General features: G+C 43.4%; 1 protein-coding gene across 15 annotated transcripts in view; it reads right to left on the bottom strand.

The window, feature by feature from the left end:
• Positions 1–16,931, bottom strand: part of MAPK8IP3 (mitogen-activated protein kinase 8 interacting protein 3) — a 54,449-nt gene that overhangs the window by 20,862 nt on the left and 16,656 nt on the right. For 3 of the 15 annotated variants that reach the window (XM_077274692.1, XM_077274695.1, XM_077274697.1), the window contains exons 3-17: positions 14,558–14,628; positions 13,344–13,435; positions 10,743–10,766; positions 7,484–7,628; positions 5,471–5,705; positions 5,286–5,388; positions 5,081–5,199; positions 4,740–4,751; positions 3,968–3,985; positions 3,356–3,413; positions 2,670–2,822; positions 2,519–2,573; positions 2,290–2,441; positions 1,786–1,842; positions 489–659 (exon numbers count right to left, since the gene is read on the bottom strand). In XM_077274692.1, coding sequence (XP_077130807.1) covers positions 489–659; positions 1,786–1,842; positions 2,290–2,441; positions 2,519–2,573; positions 2,670–2,822; positions 3,356–3,413; positions 3,968–3,985; positions 4,740–4,751; positions 5,081–5,199; positions 5,286–5,388; positions 5,471–5,705; positions 7,484–7,628; positions 10,743–10,766; positions 13,344–13,435; positions 14,558–14,628 — 1,465 coding nt within the window. The remainder of the gene's footprint in view (positions 1–488; positions 660–1,785; positions 1,843–2,289; positions 2,442–2,518; positions 2,574–2,669; positions 2,823–3,355; positions 3,414–3,967; positions 3,986–4,739; positions 4,752–5,080; positions 5,200–5,285; positions 5,389–5,470; positions 5,706–7,483; positions 7,629–10,742; positions 10,767–13,343; positions 13,436–14,557; positions 14,629–16,931) is intronic. The other 12 variants (XM_077274693.1, XM_077274696.1, XM_077274698.1 and 9 more) reach the window with 8 other exon arrangements.

Below are 16,931 nucleotides of genomic sequence, written 5' to 3'. Positions count from 1 at the left end.
TAAGACCTGCCCCCACTTCCTGTAGAGCTAATAAGACCCGCCCCCACTTCCTGTAGAGCTAATAAGACCCGCTCCCACTTCCTGTAGAGATAATAAGACCCGCTCCCACTTCCTGTTGAGATAATAAGACCTGTCCCACTTCCTGCAGGGAGACAATGACCGGCCACCATTTCCTGTGATATGCCTCGGTGTCCTAAAGGTGAGTTATTGCGAGACCCATGTACATTGTTGTCAGTATACTAGCCTCTCTCAGGGACTGGAGCCAAGCAGAATTTTTTTCCCCATATCTAGTAAAGTGAATGAGAGGAAAAAATAATCAGGCACAGAGCTATAGGGGCACTAAGGTAGCATTCACCCCTGGACCTGATGCATGAGGGGTCCTAAAGGCCTCTCTACCCCACAAGAGGACAGCAGTATTACACACACAGTAGGAAGGGGGCCCTGTACAGATTCAGATATAGTACAGACCATGCGATAGCTTGACTTACTCATCAGGGAAGAATTCGATTGTGCGCCCCCCGGTGGATATCTGACACATGGTGTGACTGCGGCGCTGGCTGAACCCAGCTGGAGTGGGTGACTTGTAGTGGATGTTGACTGGGGGGTAATTCCTCTTCGCAGGAGGTGGGCTGGAGGAAGAGCTGAACAGCCTGCTGAAGCTGGAATATGAAGCAGACAGATAATGTGGTTACTTGGAGTAAATTGTAGGATCGCATAAATTGTTTGTGTAGTCACTGAAGAGCTGTACGGCGAGATTCGTCTCTGGAAACCAAACAAAAGTGTCAGTGTACTATGGGTATCTGTGGCCTCAGTTGGTGATGAGCGCTCGCCATTGCTCTATACCTGGACGGGCACTCATGCACACACACTCGTTACTCGGCCGAGTATTGGGGGTGCTGGAGTGCAATGCTCGAGTCCCTGTCCAGCATGTTTCGCGGCCGTTAGACAGCCAATCAGCATGTGGGGATTGCCTGCCGTACAAAGTAATACAGTAGCCATGTTGGCTACTGGCATTACTGTGACTGGCCGGCCGCATAGCGTCATCGGGTCTGTCTATGACACAGGGACCCGATGCTCGAAAGTCCGAGGATAAAAAGAATATTCACTGCTTCCCCCACCCATCTTTCGGCGTCCACGTGATGTGGCAGCAGCGCAGACCGTCAGTCCAACGTACTCCAGTGATTGCACCAGGTCACGCGGACTGCCGGTCATGGTGCAACATGAGACCCAGGATGTAACCTCACTGATGACCGCTGAGGTTACATCAGTTCATAGCCACCAGTCTCGCGGAGCAGCGGGCTCGGCCATGGCGACTGCAAAAGCCTACGGAGCTTCTTTACGGCGCTCCATACACTTCAGATGACGTGGGACATAGTGGGATTGTTGCACTACTTTGGAACTGCATGGGATTTGTGAAACAGCTGATCGGGGGGGTGCCTCTGTTTAAAATAAGGAAATAGAATTTTTAGACTCATTGTAGACAACAATGATGGGAATGTGTTGTAGTATACAGTATATATTGGCGCATATAGGGGCACATATATATATATATTTGGATCTAGGGCGGCGGGTCTAACTACGTATAAATGGTGGTCCACAAGCGTCAGATGCCCATGATGTTCACACAGGAGAGGCAGGACATATATTAGGAAATAGAAGCATACCAGAGCCCTTGATATTTCAGCCAAGTTTCCCTATTCCAGCCAAATGACTTTTTTCCTTTGATTATAAAGTTGTCCGTGCAGAAACCTCACACAGTCATGGACGGCACATACTAATACTTACAACTGCCAGATTGTGGATTTCTTTTTCTCCTGGACGGACGGATGTTCCCGCGAGGCCCTGCAATCAGATAAGCAGCATTACCTATCATGGTGGAGATATTCAATGTTAGTCTTCTCATTATATGTCTGTTGTGTTGGTTGGTTTTGTGGTACTATAATTCTCCAACAATGATGCCTAACAAGAAACCAGAGGTTTGTTACACATCCACAGGATAGATGATAAATGTATGATCTCTACTGGACTCATCAGTCACCAAAATGGAGGTGCCGTGTCCCCAACTTAAATACAGGAATATCGCAGAAATGCGGTAATGCTCCACTAATTGTCTGTGGGACTGACAGATATTTAAGGACTGGCTTGTCTCTGTCAGTCCCATAGATGCTCAATACAGCATCAGTGTACGTGCATCCATAGATATAGTGTATGTGTTAAATCTACAAAAATGAATATTTCCTTTCAGTGCGGTCTTACTCCAGCATTGCGATTTGGGAATAGCGCAATCACCTGATCATCTCCGTCCACCTCACTGCCTCCTGTAGCTCCATAAGCCTCTCCTTGTACTGGTTCCTCTCCATAAGGACACGAGCCATCTCCACACGTGTAAATCTCCTGCGTTGTGCAATCGGGATGTTATCTTGTAAGGGAGAGGAGCTCTGCTAACAAATAACAGATTCCACATAGGACCGGATAAATGTAATTCATGTGTCCATTACAGAATATCAGGGTCACTTACCTCATCCACCTCCTCCTTAGGCTCTTGCATAGCGACAATGGCTTCAGATCTCACCCTTAAAGTTGAAAAAAAAAAAAAGTAATTTATGAAAAGTATAAATCAAGGAATTATATATATATTTATATTTATATATAACATGGTTATTCATTACCTTTTAAGTTCCTCTTCCAGCTCTTTCACGCGGGTCTCCATTTTGCACTTGGCCTGTTTTGTGGCCTCTAGTTCGCCCTTCAGTACCTCCTGCTCTCCTGACAGCTGATCCACCTTCGCTATCAAGTCATTCTTAACAATGTTTAATGCATTCCTGAAAAATGACATAATAGTAAGAGCATGGATAGGTAGATACTAGATGATAGATAGATAGATAGATAGATAGATAGATAGATAGATAGATAGGTAATAGATAGATAATAGATAGATAGATAATAGATGGATATATAGATAGATAATAGATAAATGGATAGGTAATAGATAATAGATAGGTAGATAATAGATGGATGGATAGATAGATAGATAGATAGATAGATAGATAGATAGATAGATAGATAATAGATGGATAGATAGATAATAGATGGATAGATAGATAGATAGATAGATAGATAGATAATAGATAGATAATAGATAGGTAGTAGATAGATAATAGATAGATAGATAATAGATGGATAGATACAGTAGATAATAGATAAATGGATAGGTAATAGTTGATGTTAGTCAATGATTCCAGCGCTATCATCTAATACATGTGTAACAAATATCAGACAGATGCACACAGGAGTCACATTGTACATGACTATAGAACAGTTTACTTAGGTTAAAGAAAATAAACAAGCATTTTACTTGGTTTCGAGAAGTTGTGAGTTTTCTAACAGGAGATTGCCCACTTCTTTGCCCATCCCTGTAAGAACAGCAGTAAATTAGTCACCGTGCAATGATAGATAAGCCCCCGATCCCTTTCCCCGCATACAGTCTCATTATTCTGCTATGTTTCCCTCTTATTGGACATAACACAGACAGTAAGAAAAAAAGAAGCACAAAATAAGATTTCCCCAGAAATAGCATTTTAAGTGTGATTTTACTGATTGCTTCCAGGAGAGGGCAGTACTGAGTGTGCTGTTTGCTGTGTTGCCCCAGCTCAAAAGGCACCAGGATTTATTAACTATAGGAGTGCAGAGGTAACAATCGCACCCAGGCCCCGAATCTAAAGAAGACTAAGTCCCATCTCTCCCATTTGAGGACACCGGTATTATAAACGGCACATAGGAGCTAGGAGCCCTGTTACAGACTTAGTATTTAAGGGCTCCTTTGCTCCAGAATTAATTTTCCTGCAAGATAAAAAAAAGAAAAAAAACAAACAAACAAAAAATAACAACTTTTATTGCAGCAAAAAAAAAAAAGACACAAACAATCGTGAGGCCTGGACTGACAGGAGAGCGCAGACCTCAGCCTTACCAAAGAAATCATCCCTCACTAGGAGCGCAGCCACATGGGAGGAAGAGGGAGGAAGCAAAGAGGGTAGAAAAAAACAGAGCAGCAGTTAAGAAGTGATCGCAGATGGGCCCATACAGCGATTGTCGCCATGCACTGCCCTACAGCGGGCACTATACCGCCAGCCATGCAGAGCCCCAACGCCCAGAGTGTGTCCCAGTGCTCTAGGTGCAGAGAGGTACCATACTCGAGGATTTGCAATGTCACATTTTGTAGATCTGACTTTGCTGCTTGTTCCCATTATTTCTTAAAGAGGTATTCTCATTTTTGATTCTTTAGAATAAAGAGGTAGCTGTGCATCACTGCACATCTGAGTTTGATCCAATATTCAGATCGTTCTCGTCCATACAAGTCATTGAGACTGGGGAAACCATCGGACTGCGCTCTGATAACATCTGAGTGCAGTCCTTTTTCAACAGACTGAAAAAATGGAGAAGACTGAGAGTTTTTTTTCTGCATCTTCTCCGATCCAATATAATCTAATCAAACTCCCCCTGAGTTAGATGACAACAAGCACAGTATTATTAGACATAAATACCCGCTAAACAATCCTAATACAAATCCCACAAATGTCCGCCCGTCCTGTCTTTATTTATAGTCCTGCAAGCTGCAAGTAGTCAAATCCATTGGAGAAATACCAGCCAGAAAATAGAAAACGCCATTCATTCAGGGGTTAGATGGGAAATGTGGGAAAAGTTGAGGAATTAACATATAGGTGACGAGAAAGAGTACACACCTGAGAATTCTCCTATGAAGACCGTCCAGCGGTGACATGAGTGGGGGGTGAGAAGGGAAATAGAGGGAAAGATCGGGTCAGTCAATGGCTAGCTACAACCAACATGGTAAGAGAACAATCCTAATAACAGTAGAGCATGCAAGGGGACGTTACTTCCACAACATAACGACAACTATCCCCAGAATGGGAAAATGGAGACTAAACACTGGTTAATTTATGTTGTATCGAGAAACTATCACTTGGCCAATGTAAGCCGTCTGGATTTCGATTGACCATGAATGACTCCTAATGGACACCGCACTAGAATCCATGCAGAACATCACAGCTCCTTCTACCCTTACCAAGTAGATCGGCTCCTTCGTCAACGTCCCCGATGACTTCCGACCCAGCCGTGGACAGCTCGTGGTACAAAGAATCAGTGTTGATTCCGAAGGCTTTGTTCACAATGCCTTGAGTGGGACTGATGGAATAATTATATTGGACATATTACTCATTAGCGTTAAGGGTTAATAAGTAGGTTATAACATAGAACATCACAGTTCACACCTGGTCCCTGAACGCTCTAGGCGGGGGTCCTGACACATGTCCAGCTCTGGGGTTGAGTCGATGATGTCCTGGACGTCAGACCATTCATCGCTGCTTCCCATGCCTGTGTGACACCCTCATTACTAGCAATGCAGCCCATAAAGCATTTTGTAGGGTAGGACATAAATGGACTATATTTTTCTTACCTATGCTAACGTTTCTCATTTCTTGGGTCACTTGCACCTCCATGTTGTGGCTGTTCCGCTTTTCCCGTGACCTCTTACTTTTGCTAGTCATGCCATAGTCCTGGAGGGGTCCGAGACTCTCATGTAGAGGCGTTACGGCTGCCGACGGGACGGATGAGGTGGGAGTGTTAGATTTGGTACCAGTGGTGCTTGGGGTGGCGGCCACTGATGACTGGCCAGATTCTGACATTTCATCCTGGCAGAAGGTTATATAGATATTAAGCAAGACTTTCCAGTAATTCATTATGTATAGTAATATCTGTAGAATAGGTGAAAGCAAGGACGCTACTTCTTAAAGGGAATGTCTCATGCATTTAGTTTCCCTGCAGGTAGTCATATTAGAGGCACACTCTTCCTTTATTGCCTACACAATTGCAATGTATGGGAGTATATGGACAGAGAATCATCAGTTTATTAATCCAGTCTTGGGAAGTGATGATGTACAGCCACCTCCCGTGACCAAGAAGTGACGAGAGCTGCATAGATCGCCTTTTAGAATAGTATAACACGAAGGTCCTCTTACACCAGCCACACATAAATGGCCAAAAAAGCATTTGTAAGTCATTAGCCCATGTAAACATGGCTGCAATCAGCCAATAAATGAGCAAAATGCCCGCTCTCCGGCCAATGGAATATTTTATGTGTCGTAAAGGTCACTGTTATTATCAGCATATCTGCCCACGTAAAGAGGATGTGGTGATAAAAGGCAAACTGTATGGGGAATTATCGATCGCATCATTCATTCCTATCCAGTTTGCTTTGAACCTGGAATAGGGCCTTGAACAGGTTCTGATAGACATGCTATATCTTTGATCGATACTCATAAGGGGTACCATATATATCTTCCTTTGCAAACCTAACTTTAAACTTATTTAGACTTCCGACAGTGGCCTCGATCCACTGTCTTCTAAAGGAGATGACTCTGCTGACATTGTCCCAGTCTAAATGGCACAGGTGGGCCCCTTGGTGGCCAGTGTGAAAGCCAAAAATTAAAAATGATTATACATTCCCATCAAAGGTGTTGTCACATCGTCTATCTTTAGGACAACACCACTCCCGTTTCCGACTTCCTACTTGACGGGGTGGTGAGCTCCTGATGATTGACAGTTTGGACCAGCAACATGGCTGTGCTGCTGGCGTAAACTGTGCGCTCTCCAATGTTACAAGCAAAAGCTGTTTTGTGTCGGCAGCATTGGAGGGCACTGAAGCCAGTTCTTGCCAACTTCAGAACAGCGCTTACAAGCTCTATAGCAAAGAGCTTGGAAGTGCTGTGCTCCCTGCCTAGGAGACTTCTGATACACCGCAGAGGAGACCAATAACCTATGCAACGAGCAGAAAAACTATTAAATTAAAAATCCTCTCTAATTTCCAATTTGTAATTTGCTGGTTTTTACGAGGACTTTGCAGTTTTACCCATTTAATATGCTTGAGGGTGATAGGTTCCTAGAAACACTGGATTGTCAAGAGGTTTGGCCAAAAATGGCGTCAAATTAAAAACTCACCAGGAGTCCCTGTTCCTGCATTATTTTAAGGTGGATCTGTCATCGCTTTGCTGCGTAGTTTTGGGCACAATATAGTGACAGGTCATCGGCTATTGCAGCAGACTCTGCTATATTCGTAGGATACCCCCAATTCTTCCTGCCCCTCTCACCAGAGATTGATAGATGTCATGTACCCGCAGATACACAATGAGCAAAAGGTGGGCAAACACTGAACAAACATGCGGTGAACAGGATGACCATGCGGAGGCGATGTAACGTAAAGGACTCTGGGTATGGGAGAGGTTTCGAAATTTGGGCATGGTCTAATATCTACGAAATCAAATCCGATAATGGACCCAAGACCCCAAAATCCCCCCACTTAGCGATTCACATCAAACAGCCACATGCCCTGCTATCAATATCCATTGCAACGATGGATGAGATGGTGATGAAGACACACGGAAACGTTGTTCCCATGAATATCTGAGCCAACCTTGTAAATGAAGCTGGACTTTAGCTGGCTGAGGTCACTCAGGTGCCAGTGGTCCGAGCTCGGGGTGATCTTGCCACCCACCTGCCCACGTACCATTCCGTCAGCCAGTGAAAAGACGTTGAGAGAATTTGGGCGCTCCTTTCGACTGAAGGATAGAGAAGAAAATACGGTACATGTTAGAAGATGAGAAAATCAGAATATCTTGTAGCACAAAGATTTATATCTTAGCAAGGCGAGATTAGGTTTGTGGGCAAAAAAAATTCATGTGGACCCTATTCCACCTCTGCGGAGGATCATAGAAGCTGGATGCTGGAGGTTATTCCGAGTAGAATGGAGTCAAGACTTAACGGTAATCTGTCAGCAGCTGTTTGCTATGTAATCAGAGAGCAGCAAGATGTAGGGACAGAAACCCTGATTCCAATGATGTGTCACTTACTAGGTTGTGTGATGTTATTTCAACAAAATCAATGTTTTATCAGCAGGAGATTATCACTACTGGACAAGGTGTTGGAGTCTCCGGGTCAACTGCTCTGTATAACTCCTCCCCACCATCACTGATTGGCAGCTTTCTGCCTATGCAAACTAAGCAATCAGTGGTGTGGGCGGGGTTATACTGAGCTCAGCATTCAGAGCTCTTTTAGATCTGCTGCAGAGAAAACTGATTATATCCCAACTGCTGCACCCAGTAAACAAAGTGACACATCGCTAGAATCTAGGTCTCTGCCCCTATATCATGCTGATCTCAGTTGGAGTAGCAAAAAGCCTAGCAACAGATTCCCTTTAAAATATTAAATATTGGAATGGTTATTTTGTGTCTCTATGGCAACAGACTACAAACAAACCCTGTGTCGTCTGATTTTACAATCATGCTTCCTTCTTCCCACGCCCTACATTATAGTAACCTCCTAAACTTATGTTAGAAAGATGAAAAGGAGTACGGGCTGGCAGGATCATATTACACAGGGCTTGTTGGTAGTCTGTTACCATAGCAACACATAGGACTGCATCGGAGCTGTAGTCACAAACCGATAGGAGATTTTTAATTGGCTATTTGCTTTATTTTTCACTGTAGATGCATTGAAACAATAAAAAGAAACATGAAAATGGAGTTAAGGACAACAGCTATGACCTTCACTATAACCTCTGCTCAGGAGTGTAAGACCATGTTCCCACGTAGCGTTAAAGCTGTATTTTTCCTACAGGAGTCAGCACCAAAACATACAATAGCAATGACCTTTGATGCTATTTTGATGTGTTCTTTTTTATGCATTTTCCCTTTTTTATGATACGTTTTTGCTTGAGATTTGAAGATTTTTTTTCACTTTTTTTTTTAGCACAGAAACGCTGGGATTTTGCACTAAAGAAATGCAAGAGCATTTTTTAAATGCATTTTTTTTTTCAGTTTCCTCAAAAATGCCTAAGGCATCCTTCACATGTCAATGAGTCCAGTACGTGTGGTAACAGTTTTCACACATACTTGAGACACTTCACAAGTAGAACCATTTATGGATATTGGCCCCCTCCCAGACTAAGAACATCCGGCCCTCAGCCACCCCAGAAATGGCTCATCCATTAGCATCCACTCTTCCCATTTACCCTGGTGCTGAAGGGGAAAGTAGAGGCTAAGCGCCAGAAATGGCACATCTAATGGTTGCGCCATTTGTGGAGTGACTGAGGGCTGTTGTTCTTAGTCTGGGAGTGGGCCAATATCAATGGCCCCTTCCTAGTCTATTAATATCAGTTTGCAGCTGTCTGTTTAGCCTTTACTGGTTAGTAAATATAGGGGGGACCCTTTTTTAGGGATTTCTCCTATAATAGCCAGCAAAGGCTAAGCAAACAGCTGTGAGCTGATATTAATAGCCTGGGAACCTTTATGGGTATTGGCGCCTTCCCAGCTTATTAACATCAGCCCCCAACTATCGGCTTACCCTCCGCTGGTTAGGAAAATGAAGGAGACCCCATGGTGTTTTTTTAGTTATTTAATTATTTATTATAGACGAGCGATTCACAGACGGTGGTGCAGAGTGCAGCTCTCCTCGGTGTTGCCTGGTCTCGCTGATCGCAGTGAGACTACACGACAATGATGAGAGCTGCATTCAGCGCCTGGGAACAGCGCTAACTGTACTGCTTTTCCCAGGCACCAGTATGTGTCAGACTGATGGAGCACATAGATGCCACATGTATGTAAACGGTACTGGCTTTTCCAGTACCAGAAATATCAGGACGTGTGAAAGAGACCTATGAAAAAAAATGCACCAAAATGCGCACATTTACACAGCGTATGCAAACTCCCAGTGGGTGTAGGTCTTCATGAAATCAAATCCACATTGCATGAACTTATTGACTATTCCCACTGCGTTTTTTTTTTTGTTTTTTGGGTTTTTTTGGGTTTTTTTTTGGGGGGGGGAGTTTGCATGAAATTGCGTGTAACAGTCCATGAAAAGTTGATGTGATTTCAAGAAAACTCATGCCCTCTATGTGTTTAAATATGTGGTGGAAATGTGCTTTTCTGGAGCACAAATTCGCTATAGGCTTCTATGGGGAGTCAGAAAAACAATGTAAAAAAAATGCAATGTAATTAAAAGGGTTATCCAGGACTAAATTATTATTTTACTATGAGGCAAAAAACTAAGAGGCAGTTAGAAACTACTTGCCTGTTCTATCTGGTGCCAGGTCAGAGCGGTCACCGACTGCTCCTGCCGGCGTTTCTGATGCTCCACATCAACAGAGCACCTCTTCTTCTTCCAAGCTGCTCTTTTGACAGGAAGTGACCTCCAACATCACACTGATTGATATCCGGCTCCCTGCAGTTAGGCAGCGGGGAGCTGGCTGTCAATCAGCATGACATCTGCAGTCATGCCCTATCAACAGAGCAAAGAGGAAGAGAAGCTGTTGGCTGTCAACGGAATGTCAGCGTAAACTGCAGAATCGCTGTGTTAGAAGAGATCGGCGCTGGGCACAACAGGCAGGTACTTATCATCTACCTGCCTGCTAGTTCTTAGGCCAACAGTAAACAATTAATGTAACCCCAATCCTTTCTGCACAAAAAAATAGCATAAAATCTGCACCAAAAATAATTTAAAAAAATTGTGAAATTGCAATAATAAAAAAGTGGCAAAAATGCAATGATCACAGCAAATTCCTATTGCATATTTTGTGGCAGACACCTGCAGAAAAAGCACAACAGTTTTGCACGAGGGAACATGACCTAAGACAACTAAGCGAGTAACCACTTAGACCTAATTACGGTGACATTTACCTCTTCCTCCATGACTGGCGGTGACTGCAGTGAGAATTCACAGACAAAACACCCAAAACACAGCGGCCACAGCACGAGAAGCAAGACAAGAAAACAGCGGTTAGATGCCCAGTCCATGCAGAAAAATATGAAAAAAAGTAAATCGAATGGGCAAGCGCGAGGGCGGTATGGCACACAGACATGGCGGCGTATCAGTAATCAGGAGCTGAGCGCAGCCCACTGTAGGACGCTGATTGTATTCAGTACAATCCTGAGATTACGGGCGACTGTCATAAGACACAACTTTGTATTATAAGCACAGTATAGTAGTCTGAGACACAAAATACAATATACTGTGTTACAACATTGTATTCTGTGACACATGATGCATCTTTTCCTACAAAATTAGCTTTATACAAACAGCGCCCCCAAATGACCAACATGCACACTGAGCGCAGTATTACAAACAGCCATCAGTCCATACAGGAAAAACAATGTGTGCAGATAAAGAAATAAAATACTGAAAATTAGACTGGGCAAATACGGAGGGAGCAAAGTTAGAACCAGGACTCCACCCTATTTGGGGGTCAGTCTGCCAACAAGGATGCATTTGGTTGAATGTGGTCTCGTGTGTATGGGCATCCTAAGGTGTATTGTTCATTGTACAGATCTAGATTACTGCATCCATAAAATTCTGAGCCCATATTCATCAGATGCCATGTAGTGATGAGCAAACGTGCTGGGGTGAGGTGTTATCTGAGCATGCTTGGGTGCTAACCAAGGGTCTGCAGCATGCTCAAAAAACATGTTTGAGTCCCCGCGCCTGCATATTTCGCGGCTGTTCGACAGCCGCAGCACATGCAGACATTGCCTAACACACAATCAATCCCTGCATGCGTTGCGGCTGTCGAACTGCCGCGAAACATGCAGGTATGGGGACTCAAACATATTTTTTGAGCTCTCTGAAGACACTCGGTTATCACCTGAGCATGCTCAGATAACACCTTATCTCAGTATTTTCACTCATCACTAATGCCATGACAAACAGAGTGCAAGCTATGTCGTATGCATCATTACATCGGCATTCAACGGAGGGTGGATAATACAGAACAATAAAGACTTTGTGTGCCACTTTCCAGAGTCTGTACATTGGGCAATGCCATACACATGGACCCAAAGAACTGACACTCTCAACCAATCTTACTGCATCACCTATATCCCTCCCTATACCAGGGTTTGTCTAATCTTCCATCCAAAGGAAAGCACCGTTAGTTGACCTCCCGGCTTCCTGCTAGCCTGTGGGCGGTTACGCTCCTGAAGATTGACAGTTTGGACCAGTAGCGTGGTTGCACTGCTGGTCTGAACTGTGTGAAGTAGAGGCAGCTTTGCTTCTGCAGCACTGAAGAGGCATATGGTTAGATCCTGCTCACCAGGGGGCGGGTACGCTTCTGATGATTGACAGTTCAGACCAGCACCATGGGCGCGCTGCTAGTCTGAACTGTGGGAAGTAGAGGCGGCTTTGATTCTGCAGCACTGGAGAAGTACAAGGGGCACTGAAGCTGGAGGGATCTGGTAACGCGTGCAACTTCAGCGCCGCGCTTTCAAGCAGTGTAGCAAACAGATTGTAAGCACTGTGCTCTTTGTCTAGGAAACCAGCCACCGCTGACAGGCTGCGGAGATGGCCGGTAACTTAGACAATAAGCAGTAAACTAATTAATTAAATCATTAAAAAACTTTAAGAAATTAAATAAATTAAATTAAATTAATGACCATTTAAAAATGTAAAAAAATTAAAAACTAATTAAATAACTAATTAAAAATCCCTCCTTTTTTGAAAACTTGAGCAGTTTTAATAAGAAGTAAATTGAAAAGTTGCTTCATTTTACAAGCACTTTGCAATTTTACCAATATAAGAAGTTGAGACAACTCCTTTAAATAGAAACTGCGGGCAAAGCCGAAAAGCATTAGTGTGCATGCGCCGGCGCACTATGTCCCGGAAGTATTTTGCTGTGTTGCAGGACATAGTGCGCCGGCGCATGCGCACTAATGCTTTTCGGCTTTGCCTGCAGTTGGGCAAAGCATACTGCGCGTGCGCAAGGCAAGACTGCCTTGTGCAGGCGTGTACTACGGAGGACAGAGCATGAACTTCAATCCAATATTGCGGCCAGCATGCAGCCAGCGGGTAAGGAAAGGGTGAATCAAACACCCGAAAACCCCGCCCATATGACCGAAAACCGGTCCCGCCAAATTCTGGTGACAGGTTCCCTTTAAGTAGAAGGTCGGCCTCAAACCCAGCCATCCAATCTTTTCCATTGCACTGACTAGGGCCAAGAAGCCTACAAACAGCTGTCTGCAAGTGGAGATTTTTTTTTCCTGAAAAAGATTCTGGTTTGGCTTTATATCTTAAGTCACGCGGCAAGGCGCTTTGAAGGGTCAATACTGACTTCCAGGGCTGCTACATCTGTTAGGTGGCACTAGACACCCTGTTTCCTTCCTCTGTGTATATTTGTGGAAGGGGAATTTCTGGATTGCAAATTACAAAAAAAATACAAATACAAAATTACAACAAAAACAAGTTTTGTTTAAAATAAGTATTGGTTTCTAAATTCAAGAAACTCGCACCTTCGGCCCGTGACGCCACCATCTGATTGGCTGTTGCCAGCGACTTGCTGTAGTTTGGATCGTTCAATGTGTTCCATATATGTCTGGATCATCTGCAAGATATACAAAACGTTTGCTTGAGGTTTTGCAAGACGCTCCTGTATTTGAACTACATTACTTATCTTATGCTAAACTGAAGTTATAGCCAGAGCTGCATTAACAATTCTGTAGGCCTCAGAGCTGAAATCTCTAAGCATTCCTTGTCAACTTTAATATCTTCACAAGGCATTGTTGATTTTCATTTTAGTCTGGAAATAAAATAAATAAATACAAATATTGGTTCTATTGCTAAGCTGTTAGGACTTGGGTTACGGTTTCCCGTAACCAAGCAGAATTGTGAATGCAGCTCTGGAGTATATCATGTAAATAGAACAGTAGAGGTTTTACAGTGTCAATGAACGTCTTGTACATAACTGTAAAATGTTAGACATATTCTTTATGATATGTTCACAAAGTTGTGTATACACTTTAGATTTACTGGGTGGAAAATCTGTAGCAGATTACAATACCAGCAAAGTAAATGAGTACCGTATTTATTACATACGAATAATCCAAGCATAAATTGAAATGCTCTAGACTCTAACCATTTACAATGCATAGCATGGCAAACCTGAAACAAAATCTGTCATGATCAATTTACATCCTGCGTAGCTGTAACCTTAAAAAGGACCTGTCACTTACTCAAATTAGTTAAGCTAAATATCTGGTTAAAAAAAAGATTCTTGAAATCCCCTGATTAAGACCCTCTTTTCCGTTTTGTGCTGCGTCGCTCCATTGCAGAGATATTCACATTTGTTTTGGAGCGCAGTATGAGAAACCTCTGCCTGTAGTGCAACTGGACATTTTTTCAGAGTCTTCTCTGGGAGTGTGAACTCACAATCCTCCCACCCAGATACTGCCAATCACAGTTGGCAATGTCTGGGAGGGAGGGGTAAAAGTGCACACTCCCAGAGAAGACTCTGAAAATATGCTCAGTTGCACTACAGGCAGAGATTTCTCATACTCTGCTCAAAAACCAACAAATGTGAATATCCCTTTAATGGAGTGACGCAGTGTAAAATGGAAAAAAAAAGAGGCAGAATCAGGGGAGCTCAGGGATTTCTACAAACCCTTTTTTGAGCAAGACACAGGCCCTTTTTAAGGAAAAAACTTTACAACATTTTCCCCACTGTTACCTCAGTGTGTCTCTGGTGCAAGGCATTGTATTCTTTTTTCATTTCTGACTCTCGCTCTTCTAGCCTGGAAACTGAAATACAGTTGTCAGCACAATGACTGAGGAATGTTACCTATATGAGGCTTATAAATATATATACAGAAATACATGTACAAGGACACATGTGGTTTATCACTACCGTCTACACGCGGTCTGTCGCTACGGTCATCTAAGTATGGTTCATGAAAATTGAGAATATTAGGAACCTGTCTGTTTTAAGTGTAAATCTCTCTGCCACTCCCTCATATGTTTAAAGGGGATATCCATTACTTTAATATTGATGGCCTATGCTTAGGATGGGTCATCAATGTCTGATCGGTGTGGGCCTTTCACTATAGACAGCCCCTTATAAGACACATTTGATTTAGTTAGGACTCATTCAGATGTCAGTGATTTTTCATGTATGAAAAAAAATGGTCCTGAGACTCATCAGTGTTTGTTACATAGATGGACGGCATCCAAGCGCAGTTCCGATTTTTTGACTCGCCCATAGGCTTGCATTGCCGAGATTGATCCGAGACTCGGATTAAAAGCAGACATATCTTTGTGATTAGGTGCGGACCACTTGGGCTGCAAGAATACACGGACGTGTGATCATCCCCATAGTCTATAACAAGTCTGCTTCTATCCGTGATAAAAAAAAAATGGACGTCTTAATGAGCCCTTATAGAGGCGGTGGACCAACATGTCCGATGCTGCTTGTCTCCTAGTGGCAATTTGTTGGGGAACATTTATTAAGCTAAATGTGCCACAATTCTGTTTTTCATGATTTGTATCTTATTTATTATAAAGACAATGCCTGTTCCTTGTTTGTCAAGAGGGTGTGGTTTCAATTAAAGGGAGTGGCTTCAGTATAAAATTAGCAATGCGCCACTGTGCTACAAAAAAAATGTGGCAAGACGTCGGCACAAATTTGTTGCACAATCTTTGATAATGAATAGGTGGTGGGAAGGGTCCTGACTGCTCCTTGATGGCCAAGAGATTGTGAGGTTGGATTTCAACATGCCCGATCCTTGTGTTCTCAGGGAAATATGACGCTGCCATAGATGGCGGATAGTGGATATGCCCCGTCAACATTGAGACCACATGTAAAATCGACCCAGCTAAGTAAGACAGTCAGGAGGAATAATTGAGCCAGACGGGTGTTCCCCCCAATATCCATCTAAGGCCGGCGTCACACTGGCGAGTTTTACGGACGTATGAGCGCAGAAAATACACCCGTAAAATACTCATAACACACGGCCCAATGATTCTCTATGGCCCAGCTCCTATCAGCCGTATTTTACGGATCCGTATTATACGGTCTTCTACGGCCGTACAAAATCGCAGCATGCTGCGTTTGTCACCGTATTGCGCAAAAAAAAAATCGCCAATGAAAGTCTATGGGGGCAAGAAAAATACGGATTACACACGGACCAGCAAGAATATGAGGCGCCCTCTGCTGGATGTCCTCATATGAACTCGAGCGTGGGAACATTTACCAGGTTCCAGTTCATGAGGACATCCAGCAGAGGGCGCATCACCGCAACTCAAGGTAACTACAGGTCATTCCCCTGCAATCCATTCATTCCCGGGGGTTTTACAGCCACAAGCACTGCTTTAGCACAGCTCCTGGATGTAAAATGATTTAACCCCTTCAGATGGATTTACTTCGTGGGACTTGACCTGAGGGTCGGAAGGTATGAGATATTGTTGTTTTTTTATTTTTCCTTTGTTACAGAACGAGGGTCATCAGGTGGATTACCACTATAATAAAATATTACAACAACATGTGTCTTTATTTCATTAAAATACTTGTAAATAATGTGTGTGTGTTTTATTAACCATTTCGTACTATTGGATTAATAATGGATAGGTGTCATAATTGACGCCTCTCCATTATTAATCTGGCTTAATGTCACCTTACAATAGCAAGGTGACATTAACCCTTCAGTACCCCATATCCCACCGCTACACGGGAGTGGGAAGAGAGAGGCCAAGTGCCAGAATAGGCACATCTTCCAGATGTGCCTTTTCTGGGGTGGCTGGGGGCAGATGTTTGTAGCCAGGGGGGGCCAATAACCATGGACCCTCTCTAGGCTATTAATATCTGCCCTCAGTCACTGGCTTTACCACTCTGGCGGAGAAAATTGCACGGGAGCCCACGCCAATTTTTTCCGCCATTTAACCTTTATTTTACAAGCTAGAGTGCCCACATTTTGCACATACACACTACTAACATTAGTAGTGTGGAATATGCAAAAAAAAAAAAGGATATGAGATGGTTTACTGTATGTAAACTATGTCTCATATCATGTCGGGTTTGGGAAGGAGAAATGAAAAGCCGGCAATTGAAT

The sequence above is a fragment of the Ranitomeya variabilis genome, chromosome 7, assembly GCF_051348905.1.
Source record: "Ranitomeya variabilis isolate aRanVar5 chromosome 7, aRanVar5.hap1, whole genome shotgun sequence".
Lineage (NCBI taxonomy): Eukaryota > Metazoa > Chordata > Amphibia > Anura > Dendrobatidae > Ranitomeya > Ranitomeya variabilis.
Note: the sequence above shows the minus strand (reverse complement) of the source record. Positions and strands in the feature narration are given on the sequence as shown.